At 40.8% G+C, this 26,433-nt stretch overlaps 1 protein-coding gene across 1 annotated transcript in view; it reads left to right on the plus strand.

Moving 5' to 3' along the window:
- bco2l (beta-carotene 15, 15-dioxygenase 2, like) overlaps positions 1 to 22,287 on the plus strand; it is a 39,336-nt gene extending 17,049 nt beyond the window's left edge. Inside the window, exons 6-12 of the mRNA XM_057831954.1 lie at positions 457 to 597; positions 2,563 to 2,723; positions 6,318 to 6,488; positions 6,735 to 6,872; positions 9,294 to 9,476; positions 9,627 to 9,737; positions 21,278 to 22,287. Of these exons, the coding sequence (XP_057687937.1) occupies positions 457 to 597; positions 2,563 to 2,723; positions 6,318 to 6,488; positions 6,735 to 6,872; positions 9,294 to 9,476; positions 9,627 to 9,737; positions 21,278 to 21,394 (1,022 nt within the window). The 3' untranslated portion in view covers positions 21,395 to 22,287. The remainder of the gene's footprint in view (positions 1 to 456; positions 598 to 2,562; positions 2,724 to 6,317; positions 6,489 to 6,734; positions 6,873 to 9,293; positions 9,477 to 9,626; positions 9,738 to 21,277) is intronic.
- Positions 22,288 to 26,433: the final 4,146 nt, after the last annotated feature.

A 26,433-nucleotide genomic window follows, 5' to 3' on the forward strand; every position in this document is an offset into this window, starting at 1 on the left:
GCCTGTTTTAAAAAAATGTTTTTTTTTAGCAATATTGTACCTGTTTCAATTGAATCATCATTTATGTGCTGTACGCACGTGTGTATAATTGACGTCACAATGTACTGCTCGTAAGCGGTGGCATTTTTTTGAGAGGTTTAAGGAACGCGTGTTTGCATAGCGCAATACTTGGAGCAACCGTCTCTCATATATGAAGGTTATTTGTACTTGGTGTTGTCTTATCCTTTATATTTCTGTGCAAAGAAGCCAAATTGTATTTAATACTTCTCTTGGATTATGCAGATATACCAAACCAGTGCACATTTTTAATTTTCTCTGTTCATTTACAGTATTTAATAATAATAATATTAATTATTCATATAATTATTTATTCATGTGTTTAACTCAATCCCTGCCTTCCCTACACATTATTGAATCCACCTCCACACAGCTTGATGCGTTTGCGGTCCACCTCAGGTTTCTTCTACAACATCATCCGCGTGCCCCCACCCGAGGAGACGGGGGCGAGCGAGGACTGCGCAGACCTCTACGGAGCCAAAGTGATATGCTCCATCCGAGCCAGTGAACCCAGAAAACCCTCCTACTATCACAGCTTCGGTGAGATGAGGCACGTCGCCAAAGGGATAAAGTCGAATGAATGTATTCTATGGGAAACGCTTTGGCGCCTGCCTGCTTTGACAGGCTTGAGCCTACACTTGACTGTTTTTTCCCCTACTCTTATTAATTACTCATTTAAATTCTAGTCTCACCCCGCTTCCTTTTGTCAATCACAGTGCCTTTGTATTGTGTTCAGCTCTCACCAGCTGCGCATTTGACTGTCTTTATTCCTCCCAATTACATATAACAGTTTTTATCCTGCACTTATATACTCTTCGAAAAAACAAAAAATGTACTGAGAAATATTGATAATCAAAGTCAAGAGGGAGCACCAGCAAGTGTTCCTTCACTGGTTTGGTCGTCGACTTAGTCAATGCAATTTTGAATCAGACCTCCATGCTATTCCTGGATGGCTCCGTGAAGCATTGCAAAGCGTGCCAAGGCGCCCACTTGCATGCCTTGGTAGATTAGCAGTAGAACCAGAGGATTTGTTTATTCCCACATTTTACTTGGTTGTACAAATACACATATTTCAGTCTCCAAATTCCCTTGTGATTGATTTGTATTATTATGCTTAAAAAATTGGGCTGTCCAATTGGAAAACCCTTGCATTCCTCTAGAACAGGGGTGTCAGACTCATCTATGATGTAGGACGCATCATAATTTGGTTTCTTTTGGAGGGCCATTATGTCTTCCAACTAGGGCTGCCAGAATTAATAGTGACTAATCAATTATCACGTGGATCGGCAAATAACAATTGTGAATCATTTACAGCTTTTTTTTTTTTTTTTTAAATTAATTTTTTTACAAACCTGTCCTGTTCAGCTGCTTGACACGAAGAATGGAAATCTGAGTGCCTGATTTGTCTGAACAATTTTAATGTATCCCATAGGAGTATGACATACTCTCATTGTGATCATTCAACATGCCTCTTTTATTAATAGAAAGTAGTGAACAGGAAGGGTTATGAGGGGACAGAAGAAAAGAAGGAGAGACAGAAGCACTACAGTTGTATGGCAGCCTATCAGAACCTTTTGGAATTTCTCACATTCCTGCACAAAATCACCATCGAATGTGATGTGATCTTTGTCAAAACCACACAGATGAAAAAATTGTCTGCTTTAACTAAAATCATCCAAACATTTATAGGTTTTCAGATTTAAATGATTAATTGCAAACAATGACAGAAGGGGGTTTTATGCAAAAATGCGAGAAATTCCAAAAGCTTTAGATCCTTTTCAAACCACTGTAGAGTAATACAGTACATTTACAGACTTTTTGTTTTTCCCAACAAATTTTCTAAATCCTTTTTTTAGCCTTTTTATTGCAAATATTCTCTTATTTTAATATTTTAAATTAAATGTATTCCTTTATATTTTTTTTATTTAAAAAAAGCACAAAAAATAAATAAAATCCTTTATATTTTTTTTAACTTTTAAAAAAATTAGAAAAAAAGGAAAACGCAGGAAGTATTACATTTAGATTTTTTTTAAACTCACTGTTTGACAGTTTTAATAGTTTTTATTTATTTATTTTACTTTTTAGTAAAAGATAAAAACAAACACAGGAAAATGCAAATATTCACTCCTTTATTTTGATTAAAACAAAATATTTTTCATCATTTATTTCAAATAAAAAAAATGTTTTAAAAAAATTCTCCAATTTATGGAGTCCTCAATCTTTCATCGGGGTCTAAATACATTTTAATTTATTTAAAATTTAAATAAAATAAATACATTTTAATTTATTTAAAATTTATTTCAATTTTAATACATTTTTTTTAGTGTACAACGTTAAGCCGACACACATGATTTAATAATTAATAAAAAATGACAAAACTAATATTGTTTCTCCTAAAATGTGACAATCGGGTCGTTTGCATCTCAAGGAACCTGTCTCTTCTCTTGAAATAAGTGTCATACAAAGTGAAATACTTTGTTGTGTTTATGTTTATGTCTTTTACAGTAATGTCAGAAAACTACATAGTGTTTGTGGAGCAGCCCATCAAGCTGGATCTTCTCAAATTCATGCTGTACCGCATTCAGGGAAAAAGTTTTCACAAAGTCATGACCTGGGAGCCCCAGTACGATACAATCTTCCACCTGGTCGACCGGCACACTGGCAAAGTGAGTCAGACGGCACAAGATGTTACATGGACAAAACATATATAATAGACTAAAGAAGCACTCTGAGACAGCAGATCTCCACCAGAAATAACTTTTTATCTTGAACTCTTTTACCTTTGACATCATGACATTACCTTACAAAATTTAATCACCTCGTAAATTTCATATTAACTCTGCCCAGACCATGTTATATGTGTAGTATCCACAGTATTCACAAACAGAGTTTGTGTTGTGGTAATGCGAAAAAAGAGAAAATTCACCAGTTTTAATAAAATCTCATGTTGATGGCGATAGACATCAAATCCATTTGAAGTGGGAGGGCTGCCAACGAATGAATGGATGTTCATTCATCAATGGCAACCAACGACTTAAAAACACATCCTGCCTGCAAATCTGATAATAATCCTTTAATTTGTTCTTGAGTTGTTGCCAATTTCATTTTCTGATCTCCGTGACCTGTGACCTCATGACCCTAAAATTTAATTACCTCTTCCATTTCATATTATGAACATATCCCGCAAGTTTAATGATAATCCCTTTATTTGTACTTAAATTATCTTGAACACAGTCTCAGGTTTGGCGCGATTATTGCTAGTTGAAAACCTTACCCAATGGACAAACAGACATAGGTAAAAATCAGGTTAGGATTAATGCTGCGTTCATGTGATGTCATAATTATGCAAAATACCACTCGTCGAGTCGAAAATTGCATATGAATGGCCCCTCATGTCATACTTTCGACTGGAGAACTGGGATTTTATTATAATACCCCAGTGTCTGAGATGGGAAGACCTTTTACTTTTCAAAATGACATCACGCGAATAACAAGTTGTGAATGGTAAAAAACTAGTCTACATATAAATTAAATTCTTATTTTACAACCTAATGTTTGCAAAAATTTTAATTAACAAACAAAACTTCATTCTTTGCTTTTTTCATGCATTCGCTTCTGATTGTAGTAGATGAATTAATAGGTCTACGTCAGTTTTGCCCACACAACAAACCAAAATGAAGTCAATGAAGTCAACCCTGGCTAAATCCTGATTTTTTTTCTCATGGAACCTGCAGATGCATGTGTTGACTTTTTTTTTTTTTTTTTTTAAGAAAAATTTCAAAATTCAGATTAGTCTCAAAATCATGACATACTAAGTGTATGAAATATGATACATGTGGTAATAAAGGGTTTAACGTCAAATTTAATACTTTTCAAGACATTTTTAAGCGTTTAAAAATATAATTTAAGGCCAAAACATGCCGCAACAATTTATTATGATGAAAAAAACTTTTCATTTCACTGTAACTGGTGTTTTTCTCCTCTCATGTGCCACACGACAGCTTTCACCCTAATTGTCCCAAATGAAAAAGTCTTTTTGCAGACTTTGCACTAAGGGTGGGAACCTGTGCAATGAGTTTATCACTACGAGATGTCAGTGGCAGCCAATTCCAGGCAACAAGTTAATTTGGGGGCATTTGACGTCTTTTCCTGTTGATTTTCGATCAGTTCCTTTTTCTGTTGAGGCATTTACACGTCATTTTCTGATGCTTTTGGGCTACTGAAAAGTGACTGCGGTTCGCAGCTGTATGTGAAGCGGTTGGAATGTAGATCAGCACCTCCAAATCCAAGACCACGGTCTTCAGTAGGGAAAGGGTGATGTGCCCTCTCCGGTCAAGGATGATATCCTGCCCTGCGGGAGATTGACAGGTGGATTGGTGCAGCGTCTGCAGTGATGTGGACTCTGTACCTGTCCACTGTAGAGAAGAAGGAGCTTAGCCAAAAGACGGAGCTCTCGATTTACCAGTCGATCTACTGTATGTTCCAACCCTCATCTATATATACATATATGCATATATACTGTGTATATGTATATATGCGTGTGTGTGTATATTAGTGGTGTCAAATGTATTGCCTTAACGGGCGGTAATTATTTTTTTTAATTAATCATATTAAAATATTTAACGCACTTAACGCATGCGCGGAATGACCCGCTCATGCATTGCCTCAAACAGATTACAATGGCGCCGTTTTTTGCACATTGAGAGCTACGAAAGAAAGAATTTTAATAATAATAATTTGTGGATTTATTGTTATGACAAACAAATACAGTACTTATGTACAGTATGTTGAATGTATATATCCGTCTTGTGTCTCATATTTCCATTCCAACAATAATTTACAGAAAAATATTACATATTTTAGAGATGGTTTGAATTGCAATTAATTATGATTAATTAATTTTTAAGTTGTGATTAACTCGATTAAAAAATTTAATCGTTTGACAGCCCTAGTGCATATATGTATATGTATATCTATATATATCTATATGTATATATATATATAGATGGATGGATGGATGGATGGATGGATGGATTCATTTTTTTCAAATAAATTTAATTTGAGTCAATCACAATCAATCAGTCAATATCATTGTCGATGTGTTCCCCTGAAATATGAGCACTGAACTGAAACAAACATAAACCCAACAGGTATTGTGCTTTGTCAGTAGATTAAACATTTTGGTGCAACAGGAGAGGAAATTTTTATGGTCTTGGTCCATGAAACAACTTTCTTAACCTAGAAATTTATAGGACAGCAAGCCTATCAATTACCAAAAGGCCTCCCAAGAACTTGTAAACATAACCCAGTAAAATCAAACATTTGCTAATTTGCCATTGTAAGGTTTATCACTCAGTGATGGACAAAACTTTGCATACTGACAAAACAGGAGTGGAAACAAACGCACACATCCCAATCCACCGACACCGTGCCAAAAATATTATATATTATCGGGCCTATTAATAATGTTAATGGATTCACTGAAATGATGTCATAATTCCTATTATTGGACCGATAATTATTGTGCACCTTACAAATGAATAGGAAGTGACTCAAAATTAAAAGGAAGTAATCTGTAAATGCCCTAAAATGAACAGGAAGTGCCTCCAAAAGACTGTGATTGCTTTGGTTTCAGTGCCACTGACGGCATAGACGTCCAATCCAGTCAATATGAAATGGATGTCTAGTGCCTTCAATGGCAGCCACTGAGCTAATGTAGACACTATTCTAATCGAAGATTTTGGTAGAAACTTGTTGGTTCCTTGTATTTCTTTTCTTTATTTTAAACAGGACCTTCTTTGTAAAACGACATATCGATTCTTGGTGGGAGCATATTGTGACCTTTTGGGCCATGAGTCGCTGACGTACCCCGAGGTTGCGGAGAACATATCGTTCTTACTTATAACGCCAGACTGCTAGGATTTCCCTGGAATTAAACACATTGTTTGGAAATTTAATAACTATAGCAAATTTCCATTAAATTTAGGACAATTTAAGAGCTTGATTATCCGGATTTTAAATTTAAGACTTTTTAAGGACCTGCGGGAACCCTATAATGGTTTTGTGGTTTTCAATCCAGGGTTCAGGGTTGCGATTACATTGGGGTTAAATGTGATTAAAAAAAATATTTGGAAGCATAATCTGCTAAATACTCAATTCATCATTTGAAAATAGGGCCTGTAGTGTGAAGAAGGATTCAAAATAACCTGGTGTGTGTCGTGCGGTGTTCGTGATGGATGCGATATGACATCTATGAACAGGAGAGTGAAGTGAAGTACCGCGCGGCTCCCATGTTCACGCTGCATCAGATCAACGCCTTTGAGGACAACGGCCTGCTGGTTATGGACATGTGCTGCGGTGATGACGGCGAGGTTATCGGAGACTTTACCCTGGAGAACCTCCGTCGAGGCCCTGGAGAGGAGATGGACAAGGTGTCATTTTTATTTGTAGATATCCTCTCGGAGAATATGCATTAGTAGAAAATAGCTAATCACTAATGTAAGTTTTGCTCCCTAAACTGATACCTTTTTCTCCTTTATTTATTATTTTTTTTATTTTTTATTTATTTATTCATTTATTATTTTACCGTGATCTTAGTTTTATTTGTGATAAGGGTTAGATCATTCAGTTTTGAACACATTTACATTTAACTCAAATGTTGTGTTGTCTTTTTTCAGTTCTACAATACCCTTTGCAGAAACCTGCCAAGAAGATATGTCCTCCCATTGAACGTGGATAAGCAAACTCCTCTGAACCAGAACTTTGTGACCTTGCCCAACTATACAGCCACAGCCAAGATGACCAAGCCTGGAGAGGTACCCTAAAACCAGTCTTTAATTTTAAATAGACTTTCAATCCTTTTTCCCTGGAAAGGGTGAATGAATGCATGAATGAATCATGCATGTGTGTTTTTATTCTTTTGCTATGAATTTCAATTAGTTTATCACTAGTAGTAGTGGGAGGGTTGACCCAGTTCAAATGAATTGGACGTCTATGAGTTAAAGTGAACTCTACAATTTAAAGCGGAAAGACAAAACCTTTATCACATCCATCCAAGTGAAAAGAATCTTTTTTCATAAACTGAAAAAACACGAGAATTTCATTTTTCTGACGCCTAGTAGTAAAGAAAAACATGAGTGAAAGCCAGTATTTGCAGGAAGTGGCCATTGTTAGTGGTGGCAGCAACTTTATCAATGCCGTTAATATTTTAGCCACTCAGATGTGAGTTATACCACCCGTTGATAGAGTACGAGACTCCAGTTCCTTCACAGATGTTTAATGCAAGGGCGTAGGTTTGGTCTCAACATTGTTAAGAACGATATAACAGCATCTACATCTGAGGCATACTAAACAACCCCAAGATCTGAACCAAAGTACTCTCATGAAATTCTAATGTGTAATTTCATTTCACAGATTTTTTTTTTTCAGGTCAATTCATGTTCATGTCGGTGTCCCCCTGAAGTGGACCCATTCTTGGATAGCGGCCCGTTTTTTGTTGTTGTTTTTTTTTAATAAAGGGACTTGCACTCTGAACCCACCGCGTTGCATTATCGTAATGCACGTAATGCAAACAATTATCCAAATGAGGGACAGCTAGCTTGACTTCGTTGGTCCTTGTTGAGGCTGGCTTGACAGCAGTAGTTTTGCAAGTTAGCAAGTTCAACCTACGCCTTTGTTTTAATGCTTATTAAAACACCACACCGTAGAACTAAAGTTCAAACGTTTAAAATAAGAAAATACATACATATATTACACTACAGGTTAGCATTACTACATTGAGCCCAGTAGAGAAAACAATGGTAACACTTCATAATAATTATACGTTATATACAGTTAGTAGATCATTAGTAAATTGTTAATTAATGATTAATTGTTGATTTGTTAAGGGTTTGTTAACAGTTTGTTAAGTATTTATAATAATGTCTTATTGATAGTTAATATGTCATAAACTAATGATTAATGAGTAATAAATAACTTGTAAGCTGTATGTCAATGATTTATACTTACACCTTATTAGTAATGTACAATTAACAAGCTATTAATTACTTACTTACCAATGACTATTAACTTATTAACTTCTTCATAATTAGCTAAACATCTACTAAACTTTGAAGAATAGAAAATAGGTTGAAGAGGGTCACGGTACAGAAATATGATGTGATTTTTAAAATATCTTTTTTTTTTTTTCCCCTCAAGGTTGTTCCCCCCATGGGACTTTCTGTGTACTTTACCAAAGAAACACCACAGATGAAATGTTGAACATTTTGTTTAATGCAGAGAAAAATACATACTGACCCATCACATGGCAGAACAACAAAATACAACAGTATAGTACAAACCCATGAGTTTGGGACACTTTTTGTGTATAAAATAAATAAAATAATAAATTAAATTTAAGGGGGGCATTTAATGTCGATACATCACAGCAAACGGTGAACAAACACTTAACAATTGAACAATAAATCATCTATTAACAGTTTAGTAATGATGTATTGACTAGTTACAGTATAACAGATAGTTTTTAAAATGTGTTACCAGAAGCATATAAAGTTGGTTAGCACTTTATTTGACAATGGCGTCATAAGCAGAGGGGAAAGTGGGCCGGAACAGACCCGAACGCTGTTCCGGAATAAGATTTGGGGTCGGAACAGGGCGGAACGGTGCTTTGACGCCAACTGTCAAAACCCTACATAAAAAAAAATCCTGCCAGGTTGCCACAAATGCATCTCATCTACCAAAAAAAAAAAAAAAACAATATACCAACGTCATATTTACATACACAAGTGTCAACAACAAGCATAATAAAGTGCTTGTGTAGCGTAATCCGTTTCCGATGATATTTATTATTCATTTATTCCACGGAGCTCTCCCCAGCTGCAGTTTATCTGAGTCTGACGAGTTGCTTCGATGTACCCATGGGCTTAGCAAACCACCCAGAAATTGTTTAATTGGCTGACATGTGATCAGTGTGTATCAGTGTGTATCAGCGTGTACGAGCGCGAAATTTCACATGCATGAATGTCGCGTGTCGCTTCGCCGCAAGAGGGTTGGAGATTTTTGCCTCGTCGCGCTTGTTCCATTGAAAATGTATTGAACGTGAGCGACGTCGCCTCCCATATGTTTCTCCATCACACTGTGAAACTGAATTAAAAAGGTTTGTTGGATGTTCAGGTCAGTATAATCAAATTATCTTACCAAATAGAAATCTTTTGTGAATGAAATTCGGCCTCTTCCAGGTTCACCTGACCCACGAGGAACTTCATGATGACGAACTGCTGCAGTACGGTGGCCTGGAGTTTCCTCAGATCAATTACGAGCACTACAATGGACGACCTTACCGCTACTTCTACTCATGTGGTTTTGGCCACGTCTTCAGCGACTCTCTGCTCAAAATGGACGTGCACACCAAAGAGCTCAAGGTCTCCACAAACTTGACAATATTTGTGATGACGTCTTTTCACGAAAGCGTAACAGAATAAATAGCCGTTGCACTTTGAGATACGGCAATTTTATTGATTGTTACCGGAAAGCAGTAGAATCAGAGTTTATTTATTTTTTGGTTTTTTTAGGTGTGGCGGTACGCTGGTTTGTTCCCGTCTGAGCCTGTCTTTGTTGCTTCGCCTGAGGCAACCGAGGAAGATGATGGAGTTGTGCTGTCAGTCATTATAACACCACGAGAAGTGAGTAAATATCTGCAGAAACAAGGCAAACTGTGGATTTTTTTTTAGTCTTACTGTCCAATGCTACATATTACTCAGTGGCATCTCACCTTAAAAATTTGAACTTGTTGCAGGGCCATGCCCATTACTAAATTCCATCATACTGCACATGATCTTGATTACGGTTGTGCAATCAACTTTCGTTAAGCGCCATTTGAGAAAATGGAACCACCTCAACTGTGTTCCAATTTAATTTAATGCATTTATATACCTAATTACATGCTGCTGCTTGTGAAGCTTTTATACCTGTATAGTGTTAAAAATAGAAAATATTAATTTCAAACAGAAGTATTTGCAGTGAGGTACACTATAACATATTACTCTTTTGACACTGAAAAAAAACATTTATAATTTTTTCATTATCCTTATCATCATTAAATTCACTTTAGGATTGTACTCAATTATTGGGGACCACTACAGGAGTGTATTTCCGGTTTTATGCATTTTATGAATTTTGGTTTTATTAACATTTTATGAATTTATTTTATGAATTCATTAAAAAACTGTAAGTATAGATATCGAAACCTGGCATACACATACGAGAACTTGATATTCCCAGTCATATAGGCCACACTTGATCAAAAATGTAATTTCCACGTATGTGGGCGCGAGGCCTTTATGGAGTCCAGGTTTTTTTTTTTTTTTTTTAAATGACCCAAAATAGTTATGTGCCTCATTAAAGGGTTAAGAGATAATAATAATAATATTTTCTCTTAACATTATTAATAAATTTTATTATTTCAAAGCGCCTTTGACAACATTCAAGGACACGTTACAAGTGAACAGAGGTGGGGCGAGTAGCCAAAAATTTAACTCAAGTAAGACTAACATTACCTCAAAATAATATTATTCAATTAAAAGTAAAATACTCAAGTAAAGAGTAACATTGTGAGTAACTGCTTAAGATGTTTTTTTAAACAAAGGTATTTTTTTTTCTCAACACAAAATTGACTATATGATCTTCTTTTATTAGAGGTCAAAATCCACGCTTTTGATTAATGCTGACGGCAGTGCTTTATTTCAAATACTAATTTTAAATGGTTCTTTAAAGGCAAGCTCGAGTCTGATTGGTATAATAGAGTCATATGATTACTGTTGCGACGTCTCATTGATTAAACTGGTGGAGCCATTGTTGACATCTCTAAAAAAAATTTAAAGTAAAATCTAATATATAGAATGAAGAAGAAAATGTAGTGCAGCCCAAAGTAGCGGAGTAAGAGTAGTGTTCGGCCGTTTACGCTTTTTTGTGGCGTTTTCCCCGCCGAAAGGGATCCGAAAGAGAACACACTGGATAACTCGGCTTGTGCTCACAGTATATTATTGGTTTTTTATTGTTGATTTGTTTGGAGTAGTAAATAGCAAACACCAAGCAGGTTATAAATCTATAAATGCAAACAAAATGTATATATGTGTATAAATATTAAAATAATGATAATGCTAAATACAAATATATACAAAGCTTCTTATATATAAATGAATAAATAATACTGTGCATAATATATATAATTCATTCACAATTAAGTTGCACAGATTGCAATAACCAAATATTATGCAATATTTTAAAATCACATTTCCCATCATTTCATTAAGGTAGTAGTAGAATCATTAAACACTTCACGTTACGAACGCTGCCCAATGCTTTGAATTACTAGGAAGAAGTGACGTCTAACAGTATGAGGAAATGTAGTTTTTTCACACAAGTGAACAGATTACGAAGCACCAATGCAGTGCTGTCCCGGCACTACATCTCCCATGACTCACCAAGCGACCCACGCCGCTCGCTGATTCGGTGTGAGATTGACTCAGTGGCTACGCTAACCCAACGCTAGTCATCAACTGTCAAACTCAGCGGACACAAAACCTGAAGGCCATCGAGCGATCACCGTGAAAAAAAAAACGCCAAGCCATCTAAAAGCAATGCAGTAGGTGCAAATACATAATACAAACACAAGCAAATGAGCGCAAACTCACCGGCGGTGCGTGTCTCTTTCGGCAACGTGAACGTGAATGACAGCCACGCCGACCCAGCTTCCGCTTAAATGCGAATCCACACCCCTTTCCGATTGACAGTGAATTAACCCTTTCCCGGACAAGATAGCAGGTGAGGCACAATTTAAACACGTTTAACCCAGCAGACGCAACACCTCCCACTTGACCGACTGATAATTCAGAGAGGTCACCCACTCTAACACCACATCACATTTTTTTTTTTTTTTGGTATTGAGTAAAAGTTCAGTCTTACTGGCCAACGAAGATGATGATACCACTGTCACTGTTCGGGCACCTACGCTGACAGGGGTGTGTACTGTCAGGGCACAATTATGTGTGTACTCAACTTCTATCTTCGTGTATGTGCAAGTGTGTGTCATGGTGTGGCAGCGCTTGGCTTGCACCACCAACCCTTAAGGGTGTCAGGACAATTATGTCATGATGCGGTACCTCCAGAACCAGGCGATGGATGACATCAGCCAGTCAGCTTGTGCCTTGCCTAGCAGAACCATTCTGTTCTTCAGTGGGAATGAGGACAACCAATCTCCTGATGTCTCTCCGGAGGATGACTGTCGTCAGTTGTTGTAGGTCCTTTCTGCGTTGCCTGACTGCTAGCGCTGCAGGCAGGCCAGCACACATCTTTACATCAGCGTCTCGAACAAGTCCTTTCTTGTCTGGGTAGACTGCTTGAATCCGTCCAAGACGGAATTGTGCTCGCAAGGCATTCTGGTCAGCGATCCACACGATGTCGCCAACTTCAACGTTCCTCTTCGTGTGGTGCCACTTTGGCCGAATGAATAGATTAGGTCCAGCAAGCTCACTCCATTTCGACCAGAACATGTCCACACTGATTTGTATGGCTCTCAGATGGCGCCAGGGATGGATGCAAAGCTCAAGGCCATCCGTGTCGCCTCCAAGTCCGGTTCGTCCGAGGAGTAGACTGTTGGGTGTGATGTACTCGACTGAGTCTTCCTGGATTTGTGCTCTGGCATCAATTGGCCTTTCATTTGTGAGGTTAGCTGCTTGATAGAAAAGGGTTTGGAGTTCACTCCAGGTGAATGAGCCTTCTGTCCCTCCAAGACTCATAAGGGCTCTTTTCAGGAGCTTTACTGCGGCTTCAGCAGCTCCGTTACGATGAGGTGTGTCAGCCGGATGAAAGTCCCATGACCACTCTGTTCCATTCTTAGCGGCTTCATTCTTGATGGAAGCCTCCTGCAGGCTGGCCAGGTGTTCGTGCAGTTCCTGCAAGGCTGGTTTAGCGCCAACGAAGTTTGTTCCCCTGTCAGACCAAAGTCTTTTTGGATGGCCTCTCAGAGCTACAAAACGAGAGTAGGCTTGCAGGAAGCTTTCAGACGATTGGTCATCAACAAGATCTGCATGAACTGCTCTTGATGCCATGCAACAAAACACTATGCCCCAGATCTTCTTACTGGTTCTTTTCTTGACGGCATCCTTGATTTCAAAAGGGCCGAAGAGGTCAAGTGTAGTGTACTCAAATGGACTGGCACGCTCCGAGCGCTCTGGTGGCAAGTCGCTCATGATCTGCTGGCACATTCTCCCTTTCAGTTTACGGCAGGGAACGCAATCATTCAGGATTTTCTTCACTATTGTCCGACCTTGTACTATCCATGCCTTCTTCCTCGTCCGCAGCAGTGTGGTAGCAATGCCTTCGTGGTTCTTTTCATGGGCATCTCTCGTCAGCAAGGTCGCCAACCATGAATGGAATGGGATAAGTGGAACAGCTGTCCCACCTGCCTTCCAGGACTGGATTCTGCCTCCACAGAGAAGGAGTCCAGTGTCCTTTTCCTTGTGGACCACCAAGCGATTCAGTGTAGAGTCATTGAACTCAACTCCATCTTGAGCTGCGAGGGCCAGATCTTGGAAGGCTCCAGCTCTTTCCTTAGCACTCAGTATGGAGTTGGTTTCCTCCCACTTTAGTAGATCTGGTGTCTTGAGCCTCCTAAGCCAGGTCTCAGCGGATCGTCAAGCCCAGGCCAAAGTTCCACACAACTTCAACAGGGAACTGAAACGCTGAGGCTCCACAAGGTGCACCAGTCCAGTGCTCCAAGTTCTTTGTTTGCCTAGTACTGGCGCTGGTTCCTCTGGCTCTTGGAGGGGTTGTTTCGTCTTTGGGGCTGGTCTTTGCTCTATGTTCTGGTTGGACCCTGGTGACTACCGCGGAGAACCCCTTCCGTTGCAGTTTTCCTACATTTTCAGCAGCTGAGCTTGTTATTTCGCTAGCCATTTTCATGGCCCAGTCCTCCTCTGGCAACTGTAGGAACTCGGGGCCTTTCTGCCACATTGAACCTTCGCCGAGTTCCTCAGGGGAAGCTCCTCTGGTGAGGATGTCTGCGATATTTCGGCTGCCCTCAATCCACCTCCAATCCTCCACTTGTCCAGCTTTCTGAATCTCACCAATTCGATTGGCAAAAAATGTTTGGTAGCCATAACTTTCCTTTTGGATGGCTGCCAGGATCGTTTGACTGTCAACGAAGTGGATCCAGCGCTGTACTTTAATGTGACAGTGCTTTTCAAAGTATTGCCTTAGGCAGGTAGCAAAGACTGTGCCGCAGAGTTCCGCCTTGATCATGTCCCCCTTTTGGTCTAGGGGAGTGAGTTTTGCTTTGGACTCCACCAACTTTACGATGACCCCATTTGGGGTTGTCCACCAAAGGTAGAGCACTGCTCCATAAGAGGATTCGCTCCCGTCTGAAAATGTAATTCCCATTGGTGGGCCTAGAGCGTCAGGTGGTGTCAGGCTTCTCTCGAATCTGACTTGGCTAAGTCTTACATACTCTTCAAAGAGTGTTATTGCTGCTTCTCGGAGTCTGGGCGAGAGAGGGATGTCCCATGTGTCCTTGGCAGGGTTGTCTTTGCCAGCCTCTTGGAATGACTCCCGCACTAGCATGACTCCCTTTTGCTTGGCTGGTGAGGCGAGACCAATTGGGTCGTAGAAACCTGCGATCTGGCTGAGCAGGATACGCCGTGTCAAGGGTGTTGGTGTGCAGTCCCTGACCAGCTCTTCACTCAGATCGAGTCCAGTTCTCATTTTCCCCATTTTCTTGGAGAAGTTGATGGAAGTCAGGAGGCGAAGCTTGTCTGTCTCGGGTTCGTAGCCGACACCCAAAGCTTTGTTCTCCTCATCCTTCATTTGGTTTGGCAGCACTAAGGTCCTGGGAGTTTTTGTTTCAGTCCTGATGTCAGAAGGTTTACCACTCCTCCCACTTTGGTGTGACAGGACCCAAGGCTTGAGGTGGAAACCTCCTGCTTTCAGAATGTCCACCACCCCTCTGGTGATCTTTTGCAGGGTTTCGAGGTCATTATGAGAGGTCAAGATGTCGTCAACGTAGCTATCCTCGGTCAGAACCTGACGTTCTTCAACCCTGTCAGCAAACTGGGGAAGGTTGGCCGTCTCCCTCATGGCAACCTGGGCGATGCAACCAGCGGGTTTGTCACCGATGTTTACCCTGACAACAGCGAAGACCTCTATCTCATCCTCCAGGTTATCCCTCCAGAGGAAGCGATGTAGATGGACTTCCTTTTCCTTCAGCCACACTGAGTTATACATTTTTGTTACATCGCCCAGTGCAGCATGTTGGCCACTTCTGAACCTCAAAAGCACTCCCCGTATTGGGTTGAGAACATCGGAGCCCTTGTACAGGAGATTGTTGATGCTCATCCCTCGGAACTCTTGGCTGCTGTTCCATACAATCCACACAGGGGTTGAAGTGGAGTGAGGGTTTGGTGCTATTAGATGACTTATGTACCATGTTGGTCCAGTCCAGCTGTCGAGTTCCTCTTTGGTGAGTTTGACTGCAGCTCCTCTGGCAACCATTTCATGGATTTGTTCTTTGTACGCTGATTTCCACACAGGTTCCTTTTCTAAGCGTTTTTCAGTGCTCCTGAAGGTCGCCTCAACTGCTTGACGGTTGTCCGGAAGTGTTGCTGGGTTACCCTTCCAGGGATACGCTGCGTCCCAGTGGGGGGAATCGCTGTGTTTGTCAGCCAGCACGTAAGTGATGCAGGCTTTTATCCTCTCCAGGTCTTTCTCTTCACTGAGAGTCATTTCCTTCCCACCTGGGGAACATTTGCCACACCTGCAGCCACCACACACGGGACTGCAGGCTGCTCCGATACTATCCCACTTGAACCATTCAAGGACCTTCTTGTTTGTGGCCGTGAAGCTCTGGGAAACTGTGTTCTCCTCTGCTGCTTGGTCAAAGACGGCCTCTTTGTATGCCACCGAGGCAGACCTCATGCTCCTTGCAAGGTGGGTGTCAGAGCGGTACACGGCAAGGTCGACAGCCTCAATGAGGTTGGGGTGGGTTCTTCTGACGGTCTTGCCCAGCGGGCCATCCCAGAGCACAAGGTCTCCCACAATCCTGGTTGGCTGAGGAACAAGCCGACCCTCGCGGTGACTGACAAGAAGGTCTATCTTCCTTGGCCGTACCAGCTCATCAGCAGGAACATCAGGGAAGAATTTTTGTAATTGCTTGGGTGAGACTGGCTGATTCACCTCAGCAATTTTCTCCAGGCCGTAACAGAGTATCTTGTGGTCTGCTACGTTACCTTTGGGTGATTTCACCCTCAGCCGAAAGGAATATCTCTTTGTCAGGACAGTCTTCCTCATACCCCCCACCCCATGGACTATCAGCTTGATGTTGTCGCCAGATAGACCAAGGCGGTTGGCTGCTTCATGAGTGATGTAGTTTGTATCGGAGGCGAGGTCGATGAGGGTGCCAATTAGACAGCCTGAGTTTGTTGTTGCTTTCAGGAGCATCATCACTACTGGGTGTTCCTTCAGTTCATCTCCAGTGTTGCTGCATACAGTTGATGAGATTTTGTTTGAGAAAACCTTCTTGCACCTTTCTCTTTGTGCTGGAGTGAGTTCTGCCAGAAACTCCTCCTGTCTCTTGGTCAAGCCAAGGCTCTTTCCTTCAGCTTGTGTGCTGTTCCGGTCCTCACTCTCATCCTGTTTTGGAGTAGGTGGCTTGGGACAGAGGAGATAGTTGTGGTCCGAAACCCCTGATCCCCTGCAGGTTGACTTTGGGCAGAGGAATCTCTGGGTACAGCCGTTGCCATCCTTGGTGTGAGGCCGCAAGCATTTGATCCATGACCCAGTCTTCTTCAGATGAGCCTTCTTACCAGCAAGGTCTTGTTCTCTGAAGGTTTTGCACGCAAATAGCCTGCCAGCATGCTTGTTGTCGCCGCACATAGTGCATTTTGGTTGAACATCTTGTTGACCTGCTGTGGATTTAGTTAAAGCTTTCTTCACCTTAACAACTGATAAACTTTTCTCCATTGCATCCTTTTCCACTGAGCTTGGCTCTAATTGGTCCAATTCTTCCAGAATCTCCTCTTGTTTTTTCAGGAACTCCAAGAGGCAATCAAAGTGGTTTGTTGGACAGAATCCAGAAGCAGGGTTGGACTTATGCATGATCCGTTCCTTTTTCAGTGTGCTGGGAAGCTTGCTCTCGAGAGACTGGCAGACCACCAGATTTTTTACAGCATCATCTTCTCCAAGAATCTGAAGGTTGCAAAGTGTTCTTTCCACAGCCTGTATTAGTTCAATGGTTTTTCTGGGGTTGTTACTTTTCAGAGGGGGAAGAGCCAGGACCTCGTTGGTGATCAACCAAACGATCTTCTGCTTGTTTCTATACTTGTTATCCAGCAGCCTGAATACATCATCGGCTGAACCACAGCTGGATAGAACAAGTTCCCTTTTAACCTTTTCATGCAGGCTGCTTAGAAGGTGGAACTTTTTCACAGATTCAGCTCCATATGGGTTGCCTAATAACTCCAGGCTCACCCATTCGGCCTTCCACCTGTAGTAGTCCTCATATCACCAGAAAAAGTGGGTAGTCTTGCCCTTTCAAGACTGATTTGGGGCTTTATAGCGATAGCTCCCTGAACATTACTGTTGTCGATTTGTGGTGAGAAAGGCTGGGTGATTGTGTTTGGGGTCCCCACTCCAAGGTTTGGAGTAAATGTTTTCCAGGTGTCAGGTCCTGGTTTTAGTTTAACAGACTCGACTGGGGGAGACGGCCTGTCCATCCTGGACGCTCCCACTCCGGAATTTGGGGCCAGTGGTTCACCACTTTGCTCTTCCATTTCCTCCTCTTCCAGCTTGTCTGACAAAGCCAGGAGCCTCTTCCTCAATGTTCGGTAGCATAACCTCAGATCAATCAACCTAGAGGCAGGAACCAATTCCTTCCACTCCACCAGCATGTCACCGAGTTCCGAGACCTCTCTGTCCAGACCTTTATTCCTAAGCCTGCGGTCCTTAATTGGTTGTTGAGGGCTGACTTCGTCCTCTTCAGCCTGAGTAACTGCAGACTCAGCGACTTTAGCCTGGGCGGAAAACATTTCCTCGGCGTAGCCATTCCAAAAGGCTTCTTGGGTGGCTCGTTTCACCTCTAGGAACTTTGCCTCGCACTCAGCAGTCAGCATGTCAACGTCCACCGCGGACTCTTTAACCCTTTCATCATCTGACTCTCTCAAGGCGTGGGCGTACTCAAGCCCTGTATCAACAACTTTAGAGAAGTCCAGTTTGAGACTCCTCCATTCTTTTGGAACCTCACTTGGATCCAGAAGTTCAGCCGCCAAATAAGTAGTAAGTGCATTTCCTTTTCTTGTGAATGACGCCTGCGCTTTTGAACGAGCACTTTTAAGTTTTTTCAAGTCGTCCATCTCAATTCCCTTTTTTGTTGGCCGGAGAGCCGACTGTTCAACCAATGGGGTCCGTGCTGGGGACCATTCTCCACTTTGTTGGTGACTGGCTCCTTTGCCCGAGCTCAACAGGAATTCAAGCAGGTGATTTGACTTGATTGGCTTCAGGTGCCGTCCAATATCCGGCTACAGAACGCTTCCCAGGATGGCACAATTGTTTGTCCAGGTTTAGGTCCCTGTCAGCTCCAATAAATTACTGGAGTGTTAGGTTGACCAGGGCTGGATTGGTTTTGCCTCCTGGTTAGCAAGCTGCGGCTACACTAGCCCAGTGCAGCGCGCCGGTTTATAACTGTTCGGCCGTTTACGCTTTTTTGTGGCGTTTTCCCCGCCGAAAGGGATCCGAAAGAGAACACACTGGATAACTCGGCTTGTGCTCACAGTATATTGTTGGTTTTTTATTGTTGATTTGTTTGGAGTAGTAAATAGCAAACACCAAGCAGGTTATAAACCTATAAATGCAAACAAAATGTATATATGTATATAAATATTAAAATAATGCTAATGCGAAATACAAATATATACAAAGCTTCTTATATATAAATGAATAAATAATACTGTGCATAATATATATAATTCATTCACAATTAAGTTGCACAGATTGCAATAACCAAATATTATGCATTATTTTAAAATCAAATTTCCCATCATTTCATTAAGGTAGTAGTAGAATCATTAAACACTTCACGTTACGAACGCTGCCCAATGCTTTAAATTACTAGGAAGAAGTGACGTCTAACAGTATGAGGAAATGTAGTTTTTTCACACAAGTGAACAGATTACGAAGCACCAAGACAGTGATGTCCCGGCACTACATCTCCCATGACTCACCGCGCGACCCACGCCGCTCGCTGATTCGCTGTGAGATTGACTCAGTGGCTACTCTAACCCAACGCTAGTCATCAACTGTCAAACTCAGCGGACACAAAACTTGAAGGCCATCGAGCGATCACCGTGAAAAAAAAACGCCAAGCCATCTAAAAGCAATGCAGTAGGTGCAAATACATAATACAAACACAAGCAAATGAGCGCAAACTCACCGGCGGTGCGTGTCTCTTTCGGCAACGTGAACGTGAATGACAGCCACGCCGACCCAGCTTCCGCTTAAATGAGAATCCACACCCCTTTCCGATTGACAGTGAATTAACCCTTTCCCGGACAAGATAGCAGGTGAGGCACAATTTAAACACGTTTAACCCAGCGGACGCAACAAGTAGCGTTTCTTCGTCACAAATCTAATCAAGTATAATTTAAAAGTATGGCTTTGTAAAATTCTTAGTAATTTCTGGACTATAAAGCACACCTGATTATAAGCTGCACAGGCCAAATTTCTAAAAATTTTAGAAAAAAAATCTGCATACATGCCGTACTTCACTATAAGCCGCAGGTGTCCATATTTTAACATTGGATATTTGCATAGATGTTACACAGAAATATTTAATTGATCAAAAATATATAGCAGCTTTGTTGTAGCATACTGTGGCAATAAAGTCCTCCGAGTGCCAGTTAAAAACAGCTAATCAACACTTGCATCGCATTCTCTTGTCATAGCAAATCGTGGATGCCCATCCATTTAAAATGGTTCGTAGCACTATATAGCATCAGATGGAGCCATATTGACCAATGAAATCCTGGGTTTTGGAGTAAGTCTGATGAGCTTCTGGCATGAGGGCATTCAAGGCCTGTGTTTAAATGGTAACTTACGGTGTAAAAAAATAAAAACAACTGAGAAGGGCTGAACAAAATGGCACAGAAAGAAAATCATATTCTCCAAATTACAAGCTGCATGTAGTTAAATGCAACTTATATGTTTTTTTTCCTCGTCATTGCGCATTTTTGGGCTGGTGCGACTTACATTCAGGTGCAACTAATAGTCCGAAAAAATGGTAAATGCTCAAGAACTGAAAGTAGTAAGATGCATACAGGCAGAGGCGTAGCAAGGGTCCCCAGCGGCCCCAGGCAACAAGCAACATGGGGCCCTTCGAGCGTGTGCAAGTAAGGGGGACAGTTGGACTTGGAGCAATAGCATATTTAATAAAAGTATAATAACGCCTCGGTCTCATAGAGCGCTTTTTAGGACACTCAAAGGGTCCGGCTTCTACTACATTAGGACATAAAACTACAGTACCATAAAACTACAATAACATAGTACACTCCCCGCTGTCTTGCTTCCTTTTCTCCTCTTCTGCTTTTTTTTCTTTCTTTTGTCGCTTCCAGAAGGATAACTTCTCTTCATTTTGGATATACACCAATTTAAAAAAAGCCAAATCGCCGCTCACTCTCACTCTGGGTCACGTGTGGGGGGGGGGGGGGGGGGGGGTAGTGTAGAGCGAGTGAAGGGGCCCCTTCAGGAAACTCAGACACATGGCTTTCACTGACACTGTTGCACTTGTCGCTGTGACAGTGAAGTAAAGATGCGTGTGCTATATCTGTTGCTCCTCTGGGGCCCCCTGCTGGCTGGTTTGCCTAATGGGACGCGACGCCTCTGCATACGGGGGACAAAGAGATGAAGAATAAAAGTCACTGTCGATAGCATTGTAGACACAACACATACCTCATCACTTTTTTGTTGGGTATACCATTCACATGCATAAGCACAAAAAAGGAATGCAGCACTTTTTCAATTTGCGTGGACCAATCAGAGACTACGGACGTATGTGGTCCCTGTGCAGTATTTTGCCCATGCCTCATTTGATGGATTTAAAATTTCAAAGTCATAGCTATTTTTGTTGTTGTACTTTTATGTTCCATCAATGATTACTGTGAGCTAAATGTCTTCTTTCTAGGACAAAAGTACTTTCCTTCTCGTTCTGGATGCGAAGACCTTCACTGAACTGGGCAGAGCAGAAGTCCCTGTCAATATCCCATACGGAACCCACGGTATCTTTAACCACCTGGCCTAGAAGTTCCACTTTTAGGGACCTGTCAACCTGCCCAAAGAAACACTAGCCTATAACATTGATGAACTGTCCAACTGAAAAAGAGAGGAAATATGTGGTGGAATGCTGTTGATGGCTTCCCATGATTGGATTAGGGCTCGTGGAAAAGTGTCACAATGATTGGGAAGCAAACACGTCTTAAAAGTGCATTTAACTAAAGCCCAAATGGAAGGATTTGAAGGACAATCCTTTTGAAAATCACATGAACAAATGCCAGCAGAAGACAATAAAAAATCTCTTTTTTGTTTAAATCTGAAGTGTTTTCACATCAGCGCGCCACTTGAAACGTGACACTCCCAGCGCCGGCGGAGCATGCACTTAGGAGACATCAAAATGCATCAGAGCAAATTCAATTTCTGTCAAAGTAATGTGATAGAAATGGACATGGTGGAGAAATGGCTGGAAAACAAATGGATCCGAGTGGTCGATAGCCTCCTGAGAGTCTGCCAGAGGTCGCGTCACAAATTTGCTGTTGTTGAAATGAGCAAAACAACGTTGACATTCACTTAAACGCCGACGTGTTAGAGCAGATGAGGGAACCGGAGCACTTTGATGTCGACATAACAACAAAAACAACCATAATAGGGAATGTCCAAGGCTGCTCGAAGCATGGGCTGAATATGAAGTAGCTTGTCAAGTCCTCCATTGACGCCATCGGTTTCAGTGGATAACCTGAACACAGGTGTCAAAGTGTGTCTTTAAAAGTTACATCATTAGTAATTAGAAGTGCATTTAACATGCTGGCTGCCATTGACGGCGTAAGACGTCCAATTCATTACGACTGAGAGGGGTGAATGAATAAATGTTCATTCACTGGCAGTCAAAGGAAACTCAAGACCTCACAGGGCACTCATAGAAATACAGTACTTGCAGTAATTCCTCGATCTGGATCGATGTTGATGTGTTAAGCACAATTAAAACAATTGATCAAAAGTTTCTGTTGCATGTTTTTTTTTTTTGTAACTAAGTCTGTATAATTGTTGGTATGCTGATTTCAAATCTGCCATCAATTTTTTCCCTTCACGCTTTAGATTTCATGCATTTTTTTTTAGCTCTGATATTACTGGGATTTTTTTTTTCCAAAATTGAGATTACTTCTTTGCCTAACTCTTCATCTCACTCCAAATCACTACCAAATTAATTTAAGTCTTCATTTTTTTGTATTACTTCTGAACAAGTTTGCCATATACAGTGTATCACAAAAGTGAGTACACCCCTCGCATTTCTGCAGATATTTAAGTATATCTTTTAATAGGACAACACTGACAAAATGACACTTTGACACAATGAAAAGTAGTCTGTGTGCACTGTGCAGCTTATATAAAAGAGTTAATTTATTTTCCCCTCAAAATAACTCAAAATATAGCCATCAATATCTAAACCCCTGACAACAAAAGTGAGTACACCGGATGGGAACTACAGTACGTACATCCCTAAATGTCAAAATTGAGTACTGCTTGTCATTTTCCCTCCAAAATGTCATGTGACAAGACGTTACAAGAGTGTTGTTAGCATTGCTGCAGAGACAATATAAAAGCTTGACGCCGAAATGACCCAAAAATATTTACTTGCCTGTTAAAGGGTTTAGATTGACCACAATCTACACTAAATTAAGTGCCATTATAGTTCATGACTGTTTCCACTCAGATGATTCCTTTTCACATGTCATTTCCTCCTCACTCAGAAAGGTCTGAAAGGCGGCATATTGCTCCAGTTAATGCAAGGCCACATTTAATATATGAGGACTTAACAACAGTTCAGTGTTCTCTGCTGCCACCTAATAAGCATGCTGCAAGGGTCTCCCAAGATACGCATTAATTAGCTCATAATTCTTAATCTAATCAGTCATGCTTAACCTCCCTTTGAGAGTCTGCCTCTGTGTGTGCGTTCACTTTAGTTGTGCGAGAAGACAGACCCATCCAGGTGACCTTTGCCCTCAGTTAACCGCAAGCAACACCTTATCAAGGGAGCGGTACTGACATTTCATTTGAACTACGGGCACTGAGAATCAGCGGTCAATCCGAGGTGTTGACGATAAATTTGAGGGAGGATTTTCTGAAGGATTAACGCGCAAGGGGTTACTGTATTTGCATGCTGCCTCGTCTCGCCTGATTTGAAGCTGACACTCATCTCATCTGACCCACAAGAGGTCTTAACTGTTGTCTCCATCATTATTTCCCTACAAATGCATCATGATATGTTCCATATTCAGCGTATTAGTCACACTTGTCAGTGGTATCATCGCCTCTGGATGCTGACGCCAGCGATGTGCTCTTTGTTCAAGCGCCATACTTATCTTAGCCGTCATCGGCATCAACTGACGTGCTGATTACTTCGTGTGTGTGCAAGTGCTTATTCTTACAATTGTGAGATTGTTGTCCCTCTTCTACAATAGGATATAGTAGCGCAGAGGCATGCATGAAGATGAATTTCTGAGCATATTTCAGCAGTGACAATATGTTTTTAGGGAGCCATATGTTTATCAGCCACAATTTTAGGTATACATGAGATCCCAAAACGAGTGGTACCACAAAATTCTACCTTGGCAAAAATCTTTCATGAATTGGACCTGTATGGTTTCACATTGGTCAATTGAATCAATGCATTATTCAGTCAAAAATAAATAAATAACCCTAAACATAGACTTCATAATGATATTGACGGGACACTGGGCAGATTAAAAGGTCAAAGCTGACCTAGTGGAAACGCAGACAAAGAGCTTTGTACGTTGAAAATGCGTGTGAATAAATGCGGAAATCCTTCAATTCTGTATATATAAATATATATATGGACTAGGGCTGTCAAACGATTAAAATTTTTAATCGAGTTAATTACAGCTTCAAAATTAATTAATCGTAATTAATTGCAATTAATCGCAATTCAAACGATCTCTAAAATATGCCATATTTTTCTGTAAATTATTGTTGGAATGGAAAGAAGACACATGACGGATATATACATACAACATACATATATGTACATAAGTGCTGTATTTGTTTATTATAACAATAAACCCACAAATGGCATTATTAACATTCTTTCTGTTTAAGTGATCCACGGATAGTAAGACTTGTAGTTCATAAAAGATCAATGTTATAGTTACAAGTTATAGTAATTTTATATTAAAACCCCTCTTCATATTTTCGTTTTAATAGAATTTGTACAATTTTCAATCAAAAGTAGAGTTAATATAATAATAAGAACAATAAAACTAACAATAATAAGAATTGAGTGACCAAACTCTGAGTAATGCCAGTTCACTTTGCAATTTTGTTTAGCTGTGTGAGAATAGGGCCTCATTACTACAGACTGAAGTGCTTTTCTTTTTGTGAACATTATTTTTTTGGGAGGGTTAGCAATATTATTTTGTTGTGCATTCACTAAATGATACTTCTGTTTGTTGTGAAGGAGTTGCAGAAGCTTATGCCAATAAACGGCGCAGCCCAAAGAACGCCTGTGTCCACTCGCCTTTATAACAGATATATCTCTGTGCATATCATACCCAAAATACAACAAGAGAAACATAATTGACACTAAAAGAAAGCAAACTTACCGAAATATGTGTGGAGCACAAAGCAAGAACATAAACATCTCACAACTACTAATTCTCCCACTATTAGAAGGAATAACATTAGTATGGAACGGCGCTGCGCTGCCCCCAAGCAGCCGGTGGCATTCTCTTCACTCTTAATGTCCATAAACGGCGTCATTGAAATCTGTTTGAGGCAATGCGAGAGCGGCTCATTCAGTGCATGCGTTAATTGCGTCAACTATTTTAACGTTATTAATTTAAAAAATTAATTAACGCCCGTTAACGCGATAATTTTGACAGCCCTAATAGGGACGTAAAACTGTCTCGATTTTTTGTTAAAAGAGCAAAGAACCGGGCAGTTAACATTTATTTTGCGTAAATATGTCAAATGTGCTGCTAGTCTTTAAGCCACTGTAGCGCCGCCTTATCACCACAGAGACCTTTTTTTGTTGAAATTCTTGTGAACAAATGCTTAAATCCCTGAATTCTTTATGGATATGGACGTAAAACAGTCTCGATTCTTGGTTAAAAGCAAAAAAAAAAAAAAACGTGCAGTTAGCATTTATTTTATGTAAATATTCCAAACTATGACGCCCATGCCAGTTCAGTTTGCCCCCCTCCTGTCTTTCGCTCGCTCTGCTTCTCCCAGCTTCCAGGAATAACAGAAATGGAAAGGGAAATTCAGTTTCCCTTAAGAAAAGGCAAAAAAGTGATCAAATGTAGTATACACTTTTGTTTGTACATGTCACTGACTAAATATGCGCTACAATGCGCTCAACCTTTGTTCAGAATTAGCTTCTTATCACTGTTTGCGATGCGGCTTGCTTTTAATTTATTCGAGCAGTTGCAAAGTCCTTTAAGCTGCGTGGACACCGTGCGTCTCCAGAGTTGAAAGTGCATTGTTCCACTACAGCGAAACGAGACGGGTCATTGGCTAAAGGTTTATCCCGCCCATCAAACGCTGGGCATTTTTGGGGCCCTATATGCGGTGGGCGTGGCTCGTCTGGCCTGGATGCTCTCCTTCTCTGAATAATGATTGGATGAGCTGTCTGAGGCTAAATCCCTTTTTGATTGACAGTGAAATTAGCGAATCAGTGATCTTGTCGTAGCAACATCCACAGGAAGATTTTTTCAATTTTCATTCCATTGTTCTAAGTTGAGCACTCTAAATTGTCTGTAGGTATGAGTGTGTGCGTGAATGGTTGTATGTCTCCTTGTGCCCTGCGATTGGCTGGCAACAAGTTCAGGGTGTACCCTGCCTACTGCCCGTAGTCAGCTGGGACAGGCTCCGGCACCTCCGCGACCCTCGTGAGGAAAAGTGAATGAATGAGTGAATGTTCTTAGTGGAAACGGAGACTTTCATAATCATCCAAGTGACACATGCTTTGTTAAAAATGACAAATTAAAAAAAAAAAAAAAGCTTTTATTACTGGTGGCATTTTTTTTCCTTGTAGCTGCTTGTGTTTGGAGA

This window comes from Corythoichthys intestinalis, chromosome 3 (genome assembly GCF_030265065.1).
Source record: "Corythoichthys intestinalis isolate RoL2023-P3 chromosome 3, ASM3026506v1, whole genome shotgun sequence".
NCBI classification, from domain to species: domain Eukaryota; kingdom Metazoa; phylum Chordata; class Actinopteri; order Syngnathiformes; family Syngnathidae; genus Corythoichthys; species Corythoichthys intestinalis.